This window comes from Pipistrellus kuhlii, unplaced genomic scaffold (genome assembly GCF_014108245.1).
Source record: "Pipistrellus kuhlii isolate mPipKuh1 unplaced genomic scaffold, mPipKuh1.p scaffold_m20_p_1, whole genome shotgun sequence".
In the NCBI taxonomy this organism is placed as follows: Eukaryota; Metazoa; Chordata; class Mammalia; order Chiroptera; family Vespertilionidae; genus Pipistrellus; species Pipistrellus kuhlii.
In genome coordinates, this window is record NW_023425404.1 from 178,234,142 (window position 1) to 178,252,679 (window position 18,538).

The window sequence follows — 18,538 nt, forward strand, 5'->3', positions numbered from 1 at the left end:
CCACTGTGGCTTGCAATAAATCCCATCTTAGGGGTCTGAATGTGCGATCTCGATTCTCTGTTTACGACAGTGGTCGGCAAACTCATTAATCAACTGAGCCAAGTATCAACAGTACAACGATTGACATTTCTTTGGAGAGCCACGTTTTAGAAACATAAACTTCTTCTAACGCCACTTCTTCAAAATAGACTCGTGGTGTTTTGTGGAAGAGCCACACTCAAAAGGGCCAAAGAGCCACATGTGGCTCAAGAGCCACAGTTTGCTTACCACGGGTTTACGGAATGGCATCTGCCGAGCCATGTGAAACGTCTGTGTCATGGTCTAACTGCGTGGCCAGCCTCCACGGCACCATGGAGACAGAAACCACCCAACTTTTCTTGAATGGAGATAGAAGGCCTCCTTGTCCCTTTATTTATTTTTTAAATATATTTTATTGATTTTGTACAGAGAGGAAGGGAGAGAGATAGAGAGTTAGAAATATCGATGAGAGAGAGTCATCGATCAGCTGCCTCTTGCACACCCCCAACTGGGGATCTGCCCGCAACCAAGGTACATGCCCTTGACCGGAATCGAACCCAGGACCCTTCAGTCCCCAAGCCAACGCTCTATCCATTGAGCCAAACCGGTCCCAGCCCTTTATTTATTTTTTAAATATACAATATTTTATTGATGTTTTACAGAGAGGAAATGAGAGGGATAGAGAGTCAGAAACATCAATCAGCTGCCTCTTGCACAACCTCCACTGGGGATGTGCCCGCAACCAAGATACATGCCCTTGACTGGAATCGAACCTGGGACCCTTCAGTCCGCAAGCCGACGCTCTATCCATTGAGCCAAACCGGTTTTGGCTCCCTTGTCCCTTTAGACAGGCTCCATAGAGAGAAGGTGAACAAGGCCTATTTGCTGGCCCCTGAAGGGCTCCATATAAAGAAAAATGTGCTTACTTTGTTGGTGTTATTTAACGTGCTAGACATGGAGCAGTCCAGATCCAGGCTGGCAGAATGTTCCGGAAGACCTCTGGCTTTATTACCCTATGTGAAGAAAAGGCAGTTGAGTTATGACCCCTGAGGCTCCTGCAAAAGCGTCAGCTAGCTGCATCGCGGTGCATGGGAGTCAAGTCAGGGAAAAGGCATCTCTGAGAAATGCTGCTCAGCACACATACACAGGAAGGCAACCAACCAACCTAAATGCCCCAGGACACCATGGACTAGTCAATTGGCAGTTTTAATAGGCTGGCTGTCTGACACTCACAACATTCTGTGCATGTGGGACTCTCACAGACAGCCACCCCACGCCCAGCTTTGTAAATGGACTGTTTTCAATTATGTCTAAGGATGCTGCAAAATTCTCAGAAGCATCTTCAAACAAAATAAAAATTAATTTTAACTAAAAAAAAAAATGCAGCGTATTTTTTAAATAAGTGTGTCAGGAAATAAAGAGAGTACTATAAGATGATATTGCAAGCTCCAGAAAGGTTATCACATTTTGATTTCTGAGAAGTGCCATTTATGGGCTGGGGAAGTGTGATTTCTTAAAGAACTCCCGTATCAGTGCTTATGTATCCTTTCTATCTCTATTCCCACAGAGCTGCAGTCCACAGCTTTCTGTACAGGGCCAGAAAACACATCTCCTACGCTTTGTGGGCCATGTGGTGTCCATGGCAACTACTCCAGTCTGCACAAACGCAGCCTTGGACAACCAGCGAATGAATGGATGTGGCTGGGCTTCAGTAAACCTTCACGCACAGGAACAGGAGGTGGGTGGTATTTGCGCTGATGGCTGTAGTTTGCTGACCCTGCCACAGAGAGTTCCAGGTACAAAACAAGAGCTGTGGGCAGAAACTGGATTCTTGCATTGTGCCAAGTGACACCAGGGAGAACGGACCCACGCTGGGTGTATCTGATCCGTGTCCTTTACAGAAACTAGCCAACGAACAGCATTTTAGGGCGAGACAAAAAATTCCATGAGATAATATATAACATAACACAAAAAGTTTGTTTCACCCATGCCAGGTTAAAAACTGAAATTAAAGGGTAGAAAACAATGTTATAAGATTGGGAAGACATTAAAAAAGATTTCACCCTCTGTACTTTATGATGAGCGCACAAAGTGGAAAAAGTAACAAATCGAATCATACACTCTTTTAAAAAGTGACTTAAGTCAGGAGAAATGATGCTACTTACCCGGGACAAAATACTTTCCAGAGACTCCGCTAAAGACCTTTTTGCTTTGTTTCTCAGCACGTCCAGCTTAAACCGAGTGGCAGTGGATGGTAACTCACTTCCAATATTCTCTGCTGCAATCTGTGTCGTCTAAAAAAGTGAAACACCGGAAAGTTGAGTCACAACTTCCCTTCTTTTCTCCTTCTTAAAGGGATGAAGAACCGCTTGGATGCATCTTTCTGACCCCAGGCCATTCTTCTACCCTCATCTCGCCTCTCCTCGGTGACAGGGCTGCAAGTCCAGGAAATAGTTTTGCCTCAAAGAGTTGCTTTACCTGCTCCAAGCGAAACGCAGAAATGTGCTTGGGAGCCACACAGCAAAGCAGTTTAGAGCTTGTGCTCTATAGCCGGAGCAGAGATCCGTCATTCACTAACCGGCCTTGGGCGAGTCACTTACTTTCTCTGGGCTGCGAGTCCCTCTTCTGTAAATTGAGCCCAACCTCAAGATCTAATCGTAAGGCTGTGTTCTGAGATTAAAACAGGTAAAGCCAGTAAAGCACGGGGCACAGCCTCTGGTACAAAGGTAGCAGCCATGGTCAGCTTTTCAAAGGGAAGTAACAATTTACCTTCTGGGGCATTTCGGAGGGCAGGATAAGTTTACCAACTGAAGATTCCTTCTCCCTGCCAATGCCAGTTTTCACTGCATTTTTTAGAGCTTTGTCTTCTCTCCCACCTATTGTTTCCATCTCCCCTGTCATTCCCCTCTTCCACCAGGCTTCTCTCCCCTAACTGATCATGATAGGAAACTGGCAACATAATGGGGTTTGTTTGGCAACCACTAAGGAAGTTTAACGTCATTTATTAAGAGAGAGGCATATTTAAAAAAAAACAAACAAACACTACAAAATCCATAGACACACTGCTTCCTACTTCTCTGAAGTGTTACCTGATGGTTTTACATCAGGCACCCCTCTGGCTGAGAACAGTGAGGGGTTTGGGCTCTGGTTCTCTCCCTCGATATGTGGCCTCAGGCAGCTTACCATCACCAGCCGCCTCTCTCAGTTCCTCTACCTGCAGACTGAGGATGCCCAATGAACCTTCCTCACGGAGCAGTTACAAGATTTAAATACATTAATACACATTAAAGCACTTTAAACATACAGTAAACATCAATATTAGCTAATCTCTCCATTTGCTTTCTACTTTGAATAGAAAAAAAAATGATTTCCATATTTGAATCACTCTCCTTCCTCTATCTGCAGAAATAACCTCTCTTCTGAATGGGGTGTTTATCATAGCAACTCACATTTTTGCACTTTCATATACGTTTGTAGCCAAAAAACATGTATGTTGGTTTACACATAGTTGGAGCTTAAATGAATATGTCATCCTGTACAAACCCTTCTATAACTACCATTTTTCTTTCAATGTTGTTTTTTAGATTTCCATATCAACAAAGGTTCTTTAATTTACTCACTTCAATCAAAATGTACTATCATAAAAGTTTATTCATATTTCTGCTGTTAAACACTGACTCCCTTTTTTGCTTTTACAAAAGAGTCTGCAGTAACCTGTCTTGTACGTAGCTCCTTATCACACAAATGAAATTTTCACAAGGAACTAGGAATGTCCTTGCTGGGTTGCTGGGCCTCTGCATCTTCAGCTACACTAGATACTATCAAATTTCTCTCCCTTATAATAGTACCAATTCATAATCCAAGCATCAGCAAATGAGAGTTCACCTTTACGTGGTATTGTCAGATTTTTAAACTTCTGCCAGTGGCTTGGGTATGAATATCTCAATTTGTCTTCCTCGGATTACCATTGTGATTAAGTATTCTTTAAAAATTTATGCAGTTATTTACTGGTCAAAGACCTTACAACTTCTTTGACATAATAAAACCCTAATTCACCAGTGAATGTTACACATTTCTCAAAGCATAAAAGAGAAACGGTTCTGGTCAGAGCTTTGTTCGACTTTGTCCGGTCAGCCAGGGTTTTACTTCTATAAGAATTAGCACATGCTTTAAAGAATGGCTTAGCTCAGAACTTCAAGAAGGGGAACTACCACTTAGCTTTGTGTTTTCACTGAGTACACTGAGCATGCTCTGCACAGCCCAAACCTGCTTGCTGAGGAATGAATGCGGGAGCAATGGTCAGCAGGCAGGTCCATGGGAAACACACACCTGCACTTACAGGTGCACTCAACGAATTCCAAGTGTCTGACAAGCATCATGTACTGCGGGCAGGTGCCTTACTAGTTACAACTGGTCCTGAGCAATCATTTACCAAGAACAAAAGCCTGTCCTGACTCGCAGCAGCCTCCAGAGCAAAGGGAGTTATCCACAGGGGCCTCTGGGACTGCCTTTGACCGACACCCACTCACTCACAAGGTTAAGAGGCCGTGGATCTGCTTTCAACCCCATAACACATGTTTTCATAAAATAGAAGCATTTAGAGTGGATTATTGGTGTTTTTTTTTTTTAATGTTTCTATTGATTTCAGAGAAAAATGGAGAGAGGGAGAGAGATAGAAACATCAATGATAAGAGAGAATCATTGATCAGCTGCCTCCCCAAAGAATTGAGCCTGCAACACTGGCATGTTTCCTTGACTGGAATAGAACTGGGACCCTTCAGTCCACAGGCCTATACCCTACCCACTGAGCCAAACCGGCTAGGGCTAGAGTGGATTGTTTTGATACATGAAGAAAACATTGGCTAAAAGCTTAGTACTACATGGCAGATGCTACAGACAGAAGAAAATCTGCACTTGCGTTTTTCTCTTTTTAAACCCAGCCGTAAGCATCTCCCTGCACTCAATGCTTCCTTTCCTCTCCCACCTAATGAGAGGTTTTGTATGTCTATCATCACAATACAAATATAATTGAAACATAATTCACACTGAGAAAATAATGCATGTTTACAAAGTAATTCATGTCCAAAAAATAACCTATTCCTTGTTTATTTTAAAATAAGCATCTAGAAGTTTCTCCTTTGGAGATGATGTTGGGGACACCCAAACACATCTGGGGACCAGGGTCTCTTCCTTACAGGCAGACGTGAGCCTCCAGGGTAGCAGAATGTTTAGGAACCTCCAGAGAGAGTGCTGCCCTGGCGCCAGTTCCACGTGCTGGGGCTTGGCCTCTTTCACATTCAATTATCTGGCGTTTCCACATAGAAAAAAACTATTAAATGTATTTCTCCACTGGACCAATCTATGCCCAAATCATAAAGATACTACCTACTCCTTAAAAGTGAACTGGCACCTAAGTCAAAACTTCCCATCCACCCTAAGTGCTTTATTTCTCTCTAGCAGTTACAAATCACCTCAAAATTACCAATTTCCTGTTGGAACAAGTTGGGGGGGGGGGGGGGAAGAGATCAGAACAAGGAAACACTATTAGTGGTACCAAAGCGGGGGAGCAATGGAAATAAGAACAAATAGGTTGAAAATGGAACTAAGAATGAACTGAAAACTTGGGTGGAGTGGCCCATCCCCAAGGGACAGGAGGCGCACAGAACTCCCCAAGGGCGTGTGGGAGGGAGGAAGGTCAACCACAAAGGTCAGAGGCCGAGGACACAGACAGTGGACTGGCATTCGCACCACTGCCGAGGGAGCCTATAGCTGGCCAGTGAGATTAAAAACCCTGCAGTGAGCTCCGAGAGTTCAGGAAGGTATAAGTAAACGGGAGAGTTGCTACATGTGCATCCCTGTAAAACGGCCTCACGGTGAGGTTAGCAGAACAGCAGGGGCCGGTAATGGGGACAGGGCACACAGCTGGACGTTAAAGCACCTTTAGAACGAGCATTGGTGTGTTTTTTAAAAAAGGCTATAATATACTTTTGAAAAATTGAGTACTTCTTTAAATATCCTTCACTGATTTTTCTCTAGGTTTACTGGCCTCCATATAATCTAAACAAATACAAAATGCATGTTTTGAAGCAATACTGGTTATTATGAACTGACTGTCACAGAATCCAAAAGACACACAAAAGTGGTCCACGGCACTGTGTGGACTGAACCCCAAACTGGCAGCCCCTCACAGACAGAGACCTGCAGGCAGCTCCAGCCTGACACAGCACCCACCCCCAAACAGAAAAGCCAGACAAAGCTGTGGACAGTAGCAGAGGGCGGGCAGACTGAAAGGGGACCGAGAGGAGTTTCCTATCTGAATAGCACAGCTTGTGTTCACACAGCCTGCATGCCACAAAGACCCTCCAGGCACTTCATGCAGTTCTGAAGGCGGCTTTTTGATGTCACTCCCACTCTACCAGGGAGAGAGGGGAGGTGGCAGAGGCTGGCTCCCTCGATTCAGGAGCCTGTGGCAGAGGGTACTCTGAAACGTCACTCCATCCGCTCTATGGAGCAGAACCGTCTCCCCGTCTCAGCACAGTCTGAATACTCCCCAATCTTCCCTGCATGCATAACAAGTGCACATAACACACAGGGGCAAAGACAGCTTTCAGAGCTCATCACATCCTCGGGATTCTTGTACACGGTGTCCTGGTAAAATCAAGAGAAGAGGGGGAAAAATGCCATACCTGCTTTATCTCCCCAATATGGGTGTGAACTTTTTGCTTCTCTTCATATAAACATCTCAGGAAAGAAATAACCATTTCATTCTCTCGCTGCTCATTTCTCGGTCTCAATTTCTTTAAAAACAAAAGAAGAAGAAGAAGAATATATTGCATTTATTTTTTTTATTGTCAACAAAACTGCTAAACCCATTCCTTTGGCAATGCTAACCGTGTCCTTCCATTCATTAGTTAGTGCTTTTACTCAATCATCTCACTAGGGGGCACCAATGATCCCAAAAAGGGAGATCAATTTTAAAAAAAGAAACAGTGGAACTAGCTGGTGGGACAGATTTAGCTTTTGACCTCTGACGTCCTTATACCTAAAATAAATATTTCACATCAGATAGAGGCTTAGTCAAAATATTTAATAAACAAATAGTCTTGAACACAGAAGAAAAGAACAAAATCTGTGTAAACACCCAGAGGTCAAGAGCCATGGTGGCTACACATTTATAAACGCTGATGGTTAGCGAAATGGAAAGAAAAAGAGCGACCGGGCCCAGGGTCGTGGTTCCATATGTCACATGTGTTCGTCAGCAAGCACTTTCCACAAGCCCCACAAGGCATGAACTCGCACACAAAATGTCATGGCACTGACTCAATTTTTTTTCCTTCCTATTTAAAAAATTCTCTCCGCATCTTTTACTTTTCAGGCAGGGTGGCGGCAAAGCCCAGGGGAGCAGGAATGAGGAACTGGAAGCCGTAGGTGCTGCCTAAATTGTGACCAAAGGCGTAATTCAATCTGAGCATCCTCATTTGTTCAAATGAAGCTGGTGCACGAGACACACTCATGGTCTCCTCCAGCTCCCACATCCTTTGGGTTTGGAATTACTAGTCAGAGTTCTTTTTCAGAAGATCATCTAACTTAGTGGTTTATTTTCACTGAATCTGAAGAAAACAAAACTGAATTGCTCTGGAGATGCACAAAATGTCTAGTCCACATGTGTCAAACACAAGGCCCGCGGGCCAAATCCGTCCCGCCAGGCCTTGCAATGTGGCCCGCACCGCGCTGTCATCACTGCACTCCGCTGCGTTTCCATCACAATGACAGTTTATGACTGTTCAGTAAACCATTCGGCCCGCGATTTAGGCTGGATTTTAGATTTTGGCCCCTTCTCTGATTGAGTTCGACACCCCTAGTCTAGTCTATAAACTTCGGAAATGCATCCTTTTTAGATGGACAATTATCCGTTGTCCGGCTCCTGGACCTCTCTCCCTAAGCCACACTTCTAACCTGCCCTTTGACACAAAGTCAGGGAGCGATAAATGGACCCACTCTACAAGCACCCGAGTCTGGGTCGATGCTGCTCTCAGCAACCTCCTTCCCCAGCTAATGAAGGAACAACGATTTCACCCTTCATGGCATGGGCCTGAGAAGGAAAAGCAGCACTAACTGAGACCTTCTGACATTCGATCCCTTAAAGAAAAAGATCACTTTTAAAAATAAGTTGTTCCAGTTACTCAAGGGAAATACAGTGAATAATTAGAAGGGTGTTTTTTGTTTGTTTGTTTTTTATTGAGGACCTTCTGTTCTTTCAAATTTCAGATTTAAGGATTAAATATTTTAGGAGCTAGAACAGATGCTTCCCACCTGGATTCCAAGCCATGAACCTTGATGTTATAAAACCATACACGTTTTATTCAACAAGTGGACTTCTCCAGGGAAAGGTCCCATCAGATCGCCAGTAAAGGAAAGTGGTGGTAAGGACCACAATCCCAACTTAGCCCTGTGACCCAGGGGGTATGCTCACACCTGTGAGTTTAAAAGCCCAGGAAGCTATAGAAACTCATTGGTTTCCAATGGGAGTAGAAATGGTACACCCACTTTTGGAGATAGCTGGCACTTTTTAAAAAACTAAACACACTCTTACCATACAATTGCACTGCTTAGAATTTTCCCCAATGAGTTGAAAATTTATGTCCACAGAAAAACTTGCATATATCCCTAGCTGGTTTGGCTCAGTGGGTAGAGTGTCAGATTGCAGATCAAAGGGTCCTCCTGGGTTCAATTCCGGTCAAGGGCACATGCCTGCGGTTGCAGGTTTGATCCCCAGTAGAGGGCATGCAGGAGGTAGCCAATCAATCAATGGTTCTCTCTCATCATTGATATTTCTCTCTCTCTCTCTCTCTCAAATCAATAAAAATATTTTTAAAGACATGCATATAAATGTTTACAGCAGATTTATAATAGCCAAAAGTTTTAAGCAACCCAGATGTCCTCCTTCAGTAGGTGAATTGATCAACTGTTCCTTCCAGACAATGGGATATTATTCAGCTCTAAAGAGAGAAGAGCTATCAAGCCATGAAAAGACCTACAGGAACCTTAAATGCCTATTGCTAAGTGAAAGAAGCCAATCTGAAAAGACTGTATTCTGTATGGTTCCAACTATTATATATGACAGTGTGGAAAAGACAAAACCGGAGACAGTAGAAAGGTCAGTGGTTGCTTGGGGTTTGGAGGACTGGGATGGAGGGAGGAGGCAGGGCGGGGCAGGCAGAACGCAGAGGAATTTTCGGACAGTGAAACAATTCTGGATGACACCGTAAGGCTGTACACGTGTCTTTATACATCTGTCAGACCTACAGGCTGTACACCACCGAGAGTGAACCCCTGGTAAACGATGGACTTCAGTGAATAATAACGCCTCGTCAATGGTAACAAGTGCACACACTTAGGCAACATGTTATTAGCAGGGGAACTGGCTGGGGTGGGAGGCACAGAGGTGGGAGTTTACGTGGGAACACGCTGTACTTTGCACCCAATTTAATGAAAAACTAAAGCCACTCTATGGAATAAAGTCCTTTTTTTTTTTTTCAAGTCCAGAAAAGAGGAACAGAAAGGAATCACACGAGGCCCCTCAGCAGGCACAGGCAGTGAGAGCTGACCCACTCTCTCTTCTCCTGCATCTTTTAACTCAAACCTCTGGCTACTCTCACAAGAAAATGTATATTTTTCTTGGAGAAATTCTTCATGATCATTTATTTCAAAATATATATTTTTTAAAAAAAGGCTAAGAATGCCGGAATAAAGAGCAGTATGAATGCATTTTCTTTTCCTCAAAGTCTACAAAACAGAAACAATTTGGAAGGCCAGAACCTGAGGCCGCGTCACATCCCGGGGCCTGTTAACCAGCACAGAAAAGTCACCTGAGCTGGAAGTGGGTTTTCATCGTGGCGTCAAGGTCAAGAATAAACCCTTCCTTCAAACAACTCGGAAAGGGCTACCATTCCACTGAGTTAAACCATGAGCAAGGTGTCTTCTCCCCCTACCTCCCACGTCACATCACCATTCTCTCTCGTGGCAAATCCTTGTTTCCAAACGGTGATTTCACGAGCCAGAGAGACAAGTCAGAGGAGAACAGTGCGGAATCAAGCTGGGCACATCACTTTGCTGTCAAAAATTAACTTGCTTGTTCAAAATTAATCTACGGTGTCTGGTGCCGGGGCGGGGGTTGCTGGGGCAGCACCAGGGGGTTCTGAGGAACTGGCAATGCTTTTGCTTTTCTTTAAAGTCTTGGTGCCAGTGCACAGATGGGTCAACTTGTAAAAAAATCCCCTGAACTACACACCACTGAGTTGTGCGCTTTCCTCCAGTGATGTTACACTGCAATGTCTTAAAATTACAACAATAAGAAAACAATGAATTGTCTGTTAAGTAACAAAGTCAACTTTGTTAATGTGTCTTAACCTTATCTCTGTGAGGGACCCATAAACTGGTGGTAAATGAGTTCAAGGTAAATTCCCAGGCTGGCAGGTGAGCGCAGAGCGCTCAGGACGCCTACAGTCTCTGGAGCAAATGACTTAAAACAGCCCAACTCGCCGGGACAGGGCACTCTGACAGCTTGTTTAAAAACGACAATCAAAACCTGTAAGAAACCACTTTAAGACCGTGGGAAATCCAAAGGAGGGGATCCATTTTCTTTACACAGTGCAAAACAGCTCCTCTAATCATTAGTCTTTTAACTGGTGAAAAGCCGTGTTATTTAACCCATCCTGGACACCTACTGAATGTACGCCTACTTGATTTATCTACTCAGTATGAGTGCAGTCATCCCCTGAAATACGCTCACTCGGATGAAGAGAACTGCTTCTGGAGACATTTCTTTCCCTCGCCCTTGCTGGGCCTCAACGCAGCTTCTCAGACTAAGAGAGCAGCCTGGACACGGCACCTCTGCCAGCAGGTGCCAGCCAGCAAGACCCTGGGAGTCTCTTTCACCCCTGCCCAGCTGGATATCTTTGAAATGTACACGTCTCAAACAGACCACAGACAGAAACATGCTGTGCCGTGTCATCAGGAGTCCTCTTAGAAAAATAGCCCAGGCGACCAATAGCCCCAGGTCAGCGTGTCTACAGCCGTGATCATCTCTGGCATCATCTGCACAATAAGTACTCATCTCTTTCTTCATGGTTCTGTTTGAGTTATATTTTATTTTACATTAGAGGTCCGGTGCATGAAATTCGTGCACAGAGGAGGGAGGGGTCTCCTCAGCCCAGCCTGCACCCTCTCCAATCAGGGACCTTTCAAAAATGTCCAACTGCCTGTTTAGGCCCGATCCCAAAAGGAAAACTGTGTCTATAGCAGTGGACATCCTTCTCACAATCCTGGACCGCTGGCTCCTAACCGCTCACCTGCCTGCCTATCTGGTCGCCCCTAACTGCTCATCCCACTTGCCAGCCTGATTGCCCCTCACTACCTGTGCATGCTGGCCTGGTCACTCCTAACTGCCCCCTTCCCCACGGGCCTGGTCTTCCCTAACTCCCCCACCCTGCCAGCCTGGTCACCCCCAAATGCCCCCCTCACCGGCCTAGTCACCCCTCACTGCCCCCCCTGTGCCAGCCTAATTGCCCCCAACTGCTTCCCCCGGCCTGGTTACCCCTAACTTCCCCCCCCACCACCAGCCTTGTCGCCTCTTACTGACCCCATCTGCTGGTCTGGTTGCCCCTAACTGCCCCCACCAACCTGGTCACCCCTCATTGCCTCCCCCCCCCCTCTCCCCGCTACCCTGGTCATCCAGGGTAGCAGGTGGGGGGGGGATTTGCATATTATCTCTTTATTATATAGTATTAACTATTTGTTTACAAAAAACATGACTGCATATACTTCAATAACTATTTAGGTGATCATATGCCACACCCTTTAATAATAATGACATTTGTCTTATGGAAGGATACCATGGGAGAATTCCTCAGGAACACACCACCCCCCAGGAAGGACGGTGAGGAGGAAAACATGAGCCACTCTACTTATTAGAGGACGCCCGACACCACAAAGCCGCCTTCTCCTTTATTGTGTTTTTGAAATGTATGATTTTTCAAACACATTAGCAGGCACTGCTACCTAAAAGGAAACCAATGACTTGGTTTATAAAATGTTTTACAAAAACCACAAACGGTCATGGAGGAAATAATTCAACAAGACGATCAATAAGTCATTAGAAAAGATCATGTCAAAAGCACATCATTCAAGGAAGAGCTGAGCATACAGTGACAGAGGACAAAGTCTGAGCTGGCTTTTCTAGCCCATGGCTTCCCTTTGATCTTTAAACTGATCAAAAAAACCTGGTCTTCTAGGGGCCAAGAGAGACTGAGTACCCTATTTTTTAAAATGTTTTTATTGATTTTAGAAAGAGAGGAAGGGAGAGGGAGAGAGAGAGAGAGAAACATCGATGACAGAGAAACATCGATCGGCTGCCTCCTGCACACCCCTCACTGGTGATCAAGCCCACAACCCAGGCGTGTTCCCTGACCAGGAATGGAACAGCGACCTCTTGGTGTGTGGGACGACGCTCAATCCCCTAAGCCACATCGGCCGAGTATACTTTTTAAAAGTAAAACTGTGTCTATAGCAGAAACTGGTTTGGCTCAGTGGATAGAGTGTCAGCCTGTGGACTGAAAGGTCCCGGGTTCGATTCCAGTCAAAGGCGTGTACCTTGGTTGCGGGTACATCCCCAGTAGAGGGTGTGCAAGAGGCAGCTGGTCAATGATTCTCTCTCATTGAAGTTTCTAACTCTCTATCCCTCTCTCTTCCTCTCTGTAAAAAATCAATAAAATATATTTTAAAAAAAAACAACTGTGTCTACAGCCTCTTTGCCGTATGTATTCAGTGTGTCCTATCCTGATGCATCGCACTGTTTGGGGGAAAGCTACTGCCTACACAGTGATGTCTACATAAGAAAGAAAGCTCACATCAGGGCGGAATACGCCTCTTCTATGCTGGCTGGAAGGATGCTCCCCCAAAGTGACTTGATAGCACTTTGTAAGTGCATTAATAATCAGAAGCAAATTATCATCCATTTATCCATTTACCCACTTATGAACTCCACATACAATCACATTCAATCTGTCTAAGGTACTGTGTACCCGGAACTCTAAGGGTCCTGTAGGAGAAAGCAAAGTGGTGTGTCTCAAGTGGCTTCGGAGGAAAACAGGAAAAATGTAAAGCCAGTTACAAGTCATGGCAATCACATCCTAAGCTGTCTGCGAAAGAGAGGAAACCTTCCTATGCTTTCCTTCTTCTACGTATGCCAGCCTTACAGCGGGAGGAGGACGGGGATAGAGGCCTTTAGCAGGTGGTTACCTTTTCACACTCACAGAAAACAGGCCATGGGCCCTAACTGTTGAGCCTTTCCCCCAGCGAGTGGGGGGAGCTGGTGCCTTCTCCTGTGGTTTACCAACCCCTCCATTTGCAGGACCCCTGCCGCTCTCTTCCCCCTCAAAAGGAGCTATTTATTCTTTGTTTTGATGTGCTTAACTCCCTAGAAAAATGCCAGAAAGCCATAGAAAATGCCCTGGCCCACAGCAGACATGATATTGCTGACGAGCTCATTAAAGAGTCAGAATGAGCCCTCGACAGTTTGGCTCAGTGAATAGAGCGTTGACCTGTGGACTGAAGGGTCCTAGGTTCGATTCTGGCCAAGGGCACATTTCCGAGTTGTGGGCTCGATCCCCAGTAGGGGGCGTGCAAGAGGCAGCCGATCAATGATTCTCATCATTGATGTTTCTATCTCTCTCTCCCTTCTTTCCTCTCTGAAATCAATAAAGAAATATATATATATTTTTAAAGAGTCAGAATGAACAGATCACTGGCATGCAGGGACACAGTGTGGTTTCCCCAAGATACGTGGCATCTAAATGCAAAGATGAGAGCAGTCTCCGGGTTTGATGCAGAAAGCCCACAAGCTTGGTTTTTTTCTGTATTTTGTTCAGGTTTGACATAGGATAATGTTCTAAGCAGACAACATCATCCTCATTTATTTTCAAACCAAAATCAAATGATAAGACAGGAGGAACAATTCATGTTCAACTTCGTGGAGAAAACGACATCTCCTGCAACTCCCTACTCGGAGCCAAGCTCCGGACGGAGAAGGGTGGCAGAGGGTACCCACGGAGCAGAGGAGCGCTCAGGGACGGAAGTCCAGGTCTCGGTCCCCGGGCTGAGGTTCTTCCACGTCATAATTTCTCTCACTCTGAAATGGTATTTTTAAGAGAGCACTCCCCCCTCACTCCCCGGTTTTGTTGTTTTCACTTGAAAACCAAGACCTGATGTGAATCTGCCATTCCGACCTGGCCCTTCCACGGGGCTGTTCAGGCTTAAACCAGGCGAAGTTCAGGCTATTTCCCTGGGGCCGTGACAGCCCTGGTCTCCTATTGCTCATAAATGACATTCATAAGAGGGCCGCTGCCTCTTCTTCCCACGGAAATGCACCTCCCACTGTACCTGCACCTCCTCAAAGATCATTGCTTGCTCCTGATTAGTTAACGTTGTCAGGTGCTTCTGGAGTTCTAGTTTGGTTTTAGAAGAATTCATTCCTATTAAGAGAAAAAAAGAGAGAGAGCGATGAAAACACGTAAAAGTTATAAGGGAAGAGTGAACATTTCTATACTTATTTTCTTGATATTCTTACCTACCCACTGCAGGCTTTCAAAATTTTATGGAACTCCTAACCAATAAAGTTGATAATGACAATGACAACAACTAACAGTTTTTAGTTGAGCCATCAATGGACCAGGTACCCTCTTAAACATCAGGCCTGCATCATATTATTCCAGGCTCAGAACAATCTAATGAACAGGGTTTTATTATTCCCATTTTACAGGTAAGGAAACTGAGACCCAGAGAGTTTATCTAATTTCCAAAAACCACCACCTTGGACTCTACCTCAGGGCTATGTGGTTCCAAATTACTTTTTGGCCACTGCTCCATGTTAAAACCCTTCACACAATCAGAACGTTGTCCTCAGAAAACAATAAATTCTCAATCTGGCCCAGTAGCTCAACGATTAGGGCACCATCCCAATATGCCAAAGTTGCGGGTTCAATCCCCAATCAGGGCACATACAAGAATTAACCAATGAATGCATAAATAAGTGGAAAAACAGATGGATGTTTCTCTCTCAAACAAATTTTTAAAAGAAAATGATAAATTCTCATGGCATTTGCTCTCGATATCCTTTCTTAAGAAGAAATAACTACTACTCCATTTGAAAACTGACCAACATATTTCTCTTGCATGCTATACTCCAGCAGATAAAAGTGAATCATGTGGCTAACCACTTTCCTCTTACCACCACTTGCTTATTAACATTCTTAAGACAATTTAATAACCATGACAGAGGATTCTGAGAAAAGGTTATAAAAATAAAGCCATCGTTTTAGTGCCCGTCAGAGTCAATACTTCAGAAAATTCTTTCTCCACACAGACATGGCTCAGATCCTGTTTTGCCTTTTCTCGGTGCCAGAGATAAATGTTCCACATGATGATATTTAGAATGAAAGGATTTACTGACCTAGCCACAACAAAAACAACCACTTCGCATAACAGACATACCTCGTTTCATTGTACTTCATTGCACTCCGACGATACTTCATTTTTTACAAACTGGAGGATTGTGGCAACCTTCAGCAAAAAGATTACAACTTGCTGAAGGCTCAAATAATGGTTCGAATTTTTTAGCAATGAAGTATTTTTAACGAGGTATGTACATTGTTGTTGTTTGTTTTTTTTCCAGACATAATGCTAATACACAATATAGTGTAAATATAACTTTTATACGCATGGGAAACCAAAAAAATCGTGTGACTCATGATTTTACTGTGATGTTTGCTGTATTGTGGTAGTCCGGCCTGAACCTATAACATCTCAGGGATGCCTGTACTTTTATTCCAAGGATGACCTCTCCTTACCCACCTGCCACCCTCTTCTCCTCCCAAGAGTGAGCCCCGGGCAGGTGACTGGCCTTGACCTCCAGAGCCTGACAGCCATGATGCACCTAATACCACTAAGAGGGGACACTTCTCAAATCTGGACCAGGCACTTGGAAACCATGCCTGCTTTACAGGTGAGTTTGCTGGGGTCTAGAGAAGACAGGTGATTTGTCCAAGGTCAGGAGCCAACAGCAGCCAAGCCTGCCCTGTGCTCCTCCCTCCTACAACCCCTTCTCACCCTGCTGCAGCCATCTTAGCTCCCAGGAAGTCCCGCCCACTTTTTTTTTTTTTTTTTGCCAATATTTCTTCAGTGATTACTGTGCCACTTCACTCAATACTACACGCAATATCTCATTTAACCCTCAGAATAATCCTCGAGTGGGCACTATTTCTAATAATCAAAGGTGTAGATGGAGAAACTGAGGCACAGTGAAGTCAAGGATTCTTTCCAAGGTCATCAGCTAAGTAAGGGACCGAGTTAGAATCTGAGCCATGTCTGTTTGCCTCTGGAGGCCACTCTTAAAGCCCAGCTGCCTCCCTTTTGCCGGGAGAGTTCAGAGGGCTGACCCATGAGGGCGTGGATACCAAGGGAGTTAATTCACTGGTGGGCAAGAGTGCCACAAGGACAGACGGCTTTTGTCAGAGCAAATTCAGAGGCTCCTTTGGCAAGATGTCAGGTCTTAGAAGGAAGGGAGACAAGTAGCTGATTTTACTGTCCTAACGACTTCAATGGCTGAATCAACACGGTGCTGAAATTTACAGTAACATAAACCCTCACTAATCATTAACCAACACTCCTCCCTGCAGATGGAGATGTCTCAGACAGTGTCAGTATCCTCGTTTGGACACGCTGTATTGTTTGATGAGACATCCCCAGGTGGAGAGAAAGAAGAGTTAGACCAGTGGTCGGCAAACTCATTATCAACAGAGTGGCCAACCTCGGCTCAAGAGCCGCAGTTTGCCGACCACTGAGTTAGACTAATCATGTGCTTCTCGCAGTCTTGGGTGAAACCATGCAGGGAGACTGTTGTTCATCCTCAGCAGGCATGAAGAGATCCTTGGCCAAGTTTCATCCTTGTCTTCGGGATGCCTTGGTGCATTCGGTCCTTCCTGCCCCCACCAACTCAAAGCAGAGGGGGCCCACCCGGGCCGGTCCCTTGACCCACACATTCCCCGTGGCTTCGCACCATCTTTAGCACCTCCTGGGTGGTGCACTCCCCACGTGATGCCAAAAGGCCTTAGAGGGCGGAAGGAGGCAAGGAAAAGGTAACCAGAGGCAAGGGCATTCCCAAACCACAACCCGCAGCCCCGTGGGGACGCCCGCCTCCACACCGTCACCGCGCACAGGGCTCTCTCCCGGGAGCTCTGACGCACGGCCTGGCTCAGCCACGGCAAAGGGAAGCCTCCGTTAACTGTTTTCTTGTTAGTGGAAGCACAGTTCACTCCAGTGAATCCGAAAACGCTCCTCTAAGCTCTAAGATAAGCAAACACTATGTGAACACTACGAGCCGTGGCACACAATTCAAAGCCAATCCGTGCATGCCTGCACCTTCAGGAGCTGTAAGTGCACCTTGCAGTGGGTGGCCAAGGTAGTCAGTGTTTTATTTTATATTTTTACTGTATTTTATTTTTATTTTTGGTTAATTCTCCACTGAGGATATTTTTCTATAGATATTTTAGAGAGAGTGAAAAGTTGGGAAGAGACAGAGAGAAATAATTGATTTGAGAGACACACATCGACTAGTTGCCTTCTGTACGCACCCCGACTGGGGCCAGGGATCCAGCCTGCAACTGAGGTACGTGCCCTTGATGGGAACAGAACCCGGGACCCTTCAGTCCGTGGGCTGATGCTCTATACACTGAGCCAAAGTGGCCACAGCTACTTACTATATTTTACACATTCCTAGGAATGACATGGCTGTATCCGTTAACACAACGCTGTCTTGAAGTCTTGTTTCTGTGGCGATGTCATCGGCCCTCTCTACAGTCTATGGAGTTCTTGGCCAAACCATACGTTCCCACTAGAACACCTCTGACGGGACCATGCATGAACTTTAATAAACCACTCACTTCATTGTGCTGATTAGAATGTAACAGAGCAAACAGCGAGGGCCTCTGGCTGTTCATAAAGCATCGAGCCCCTCCCCTGGGGAGGATCCTTCTAACAATGCCCTCTGCGCTCCGGGAAGGTGCCTGCCCTGCAGCAGGCAAAGCACGCCTTCTCCAGCCTGCACGAGGGAGGTTACACATCAGCACCGATTCCGCTTTGCTTGGATTTCATCAGGTGAAAGATGAATTAAATGATAACTACCAAACTACAGCTGCTAAACTCCCACCCTGATTAGACTCCTCAGCTGTAACGTTCTGAGAGCTAAGCCAGACCCAAGCCAGCTGCACCAGGCGGGACCCTGCGACCCTGCCAGTGCCTATGGTCACCTGCTGCATCTTCCAGGCCAAAGTCACAGTGGGGGGGAGGCCTTAGTCAGCCCCCTCCCCCGGGGGGCATTTCCGTCACCATTCACCTTATCTTGGAAAGCACCCAGGAAAGGGTTATGATCCTCTCAGATGGGAGCTCTAGATAAAGCCCCGCTTTT

General features: G+C 45.4%; 1 protein-coding gene across 6 annotated transcripts in view; it reads right to left on the bottom strand.

The window, feature by feature from the left end:
• The window catches only part of TBC1D1 (TBC1 domain family member 1), a 213,163-nt gene that overhangs the window by 76,505 nt on the left and 118,120 nt on the right, over positions 1-18,538 (bottom strand). For all 6 annotated transcript variants that reach the window (XM_036418670.2, XM_036418686.2, XM_036418680.2 and 3 more), the window contains 4 exons: positions 14,458-14,549; positions 6,705-6,815; positions 2,184-2,312; positions 945-1,031 (listed from right to left, as the gene is read on the bottom strand). In XM_036418670.2, the coding sequence (XP_036274563.1) occupies positions 945-1,031; positions 2,184-2,312; positions 6,705-6,815; positions 14,458-14,549 (419 nt within the window). The remainder of the gene's footprint in view (positions 1-944; positions 1,032-2,183; positions 2,313-6,704; positions 6,816-14,457; positions 14,550-18,538) is intronic.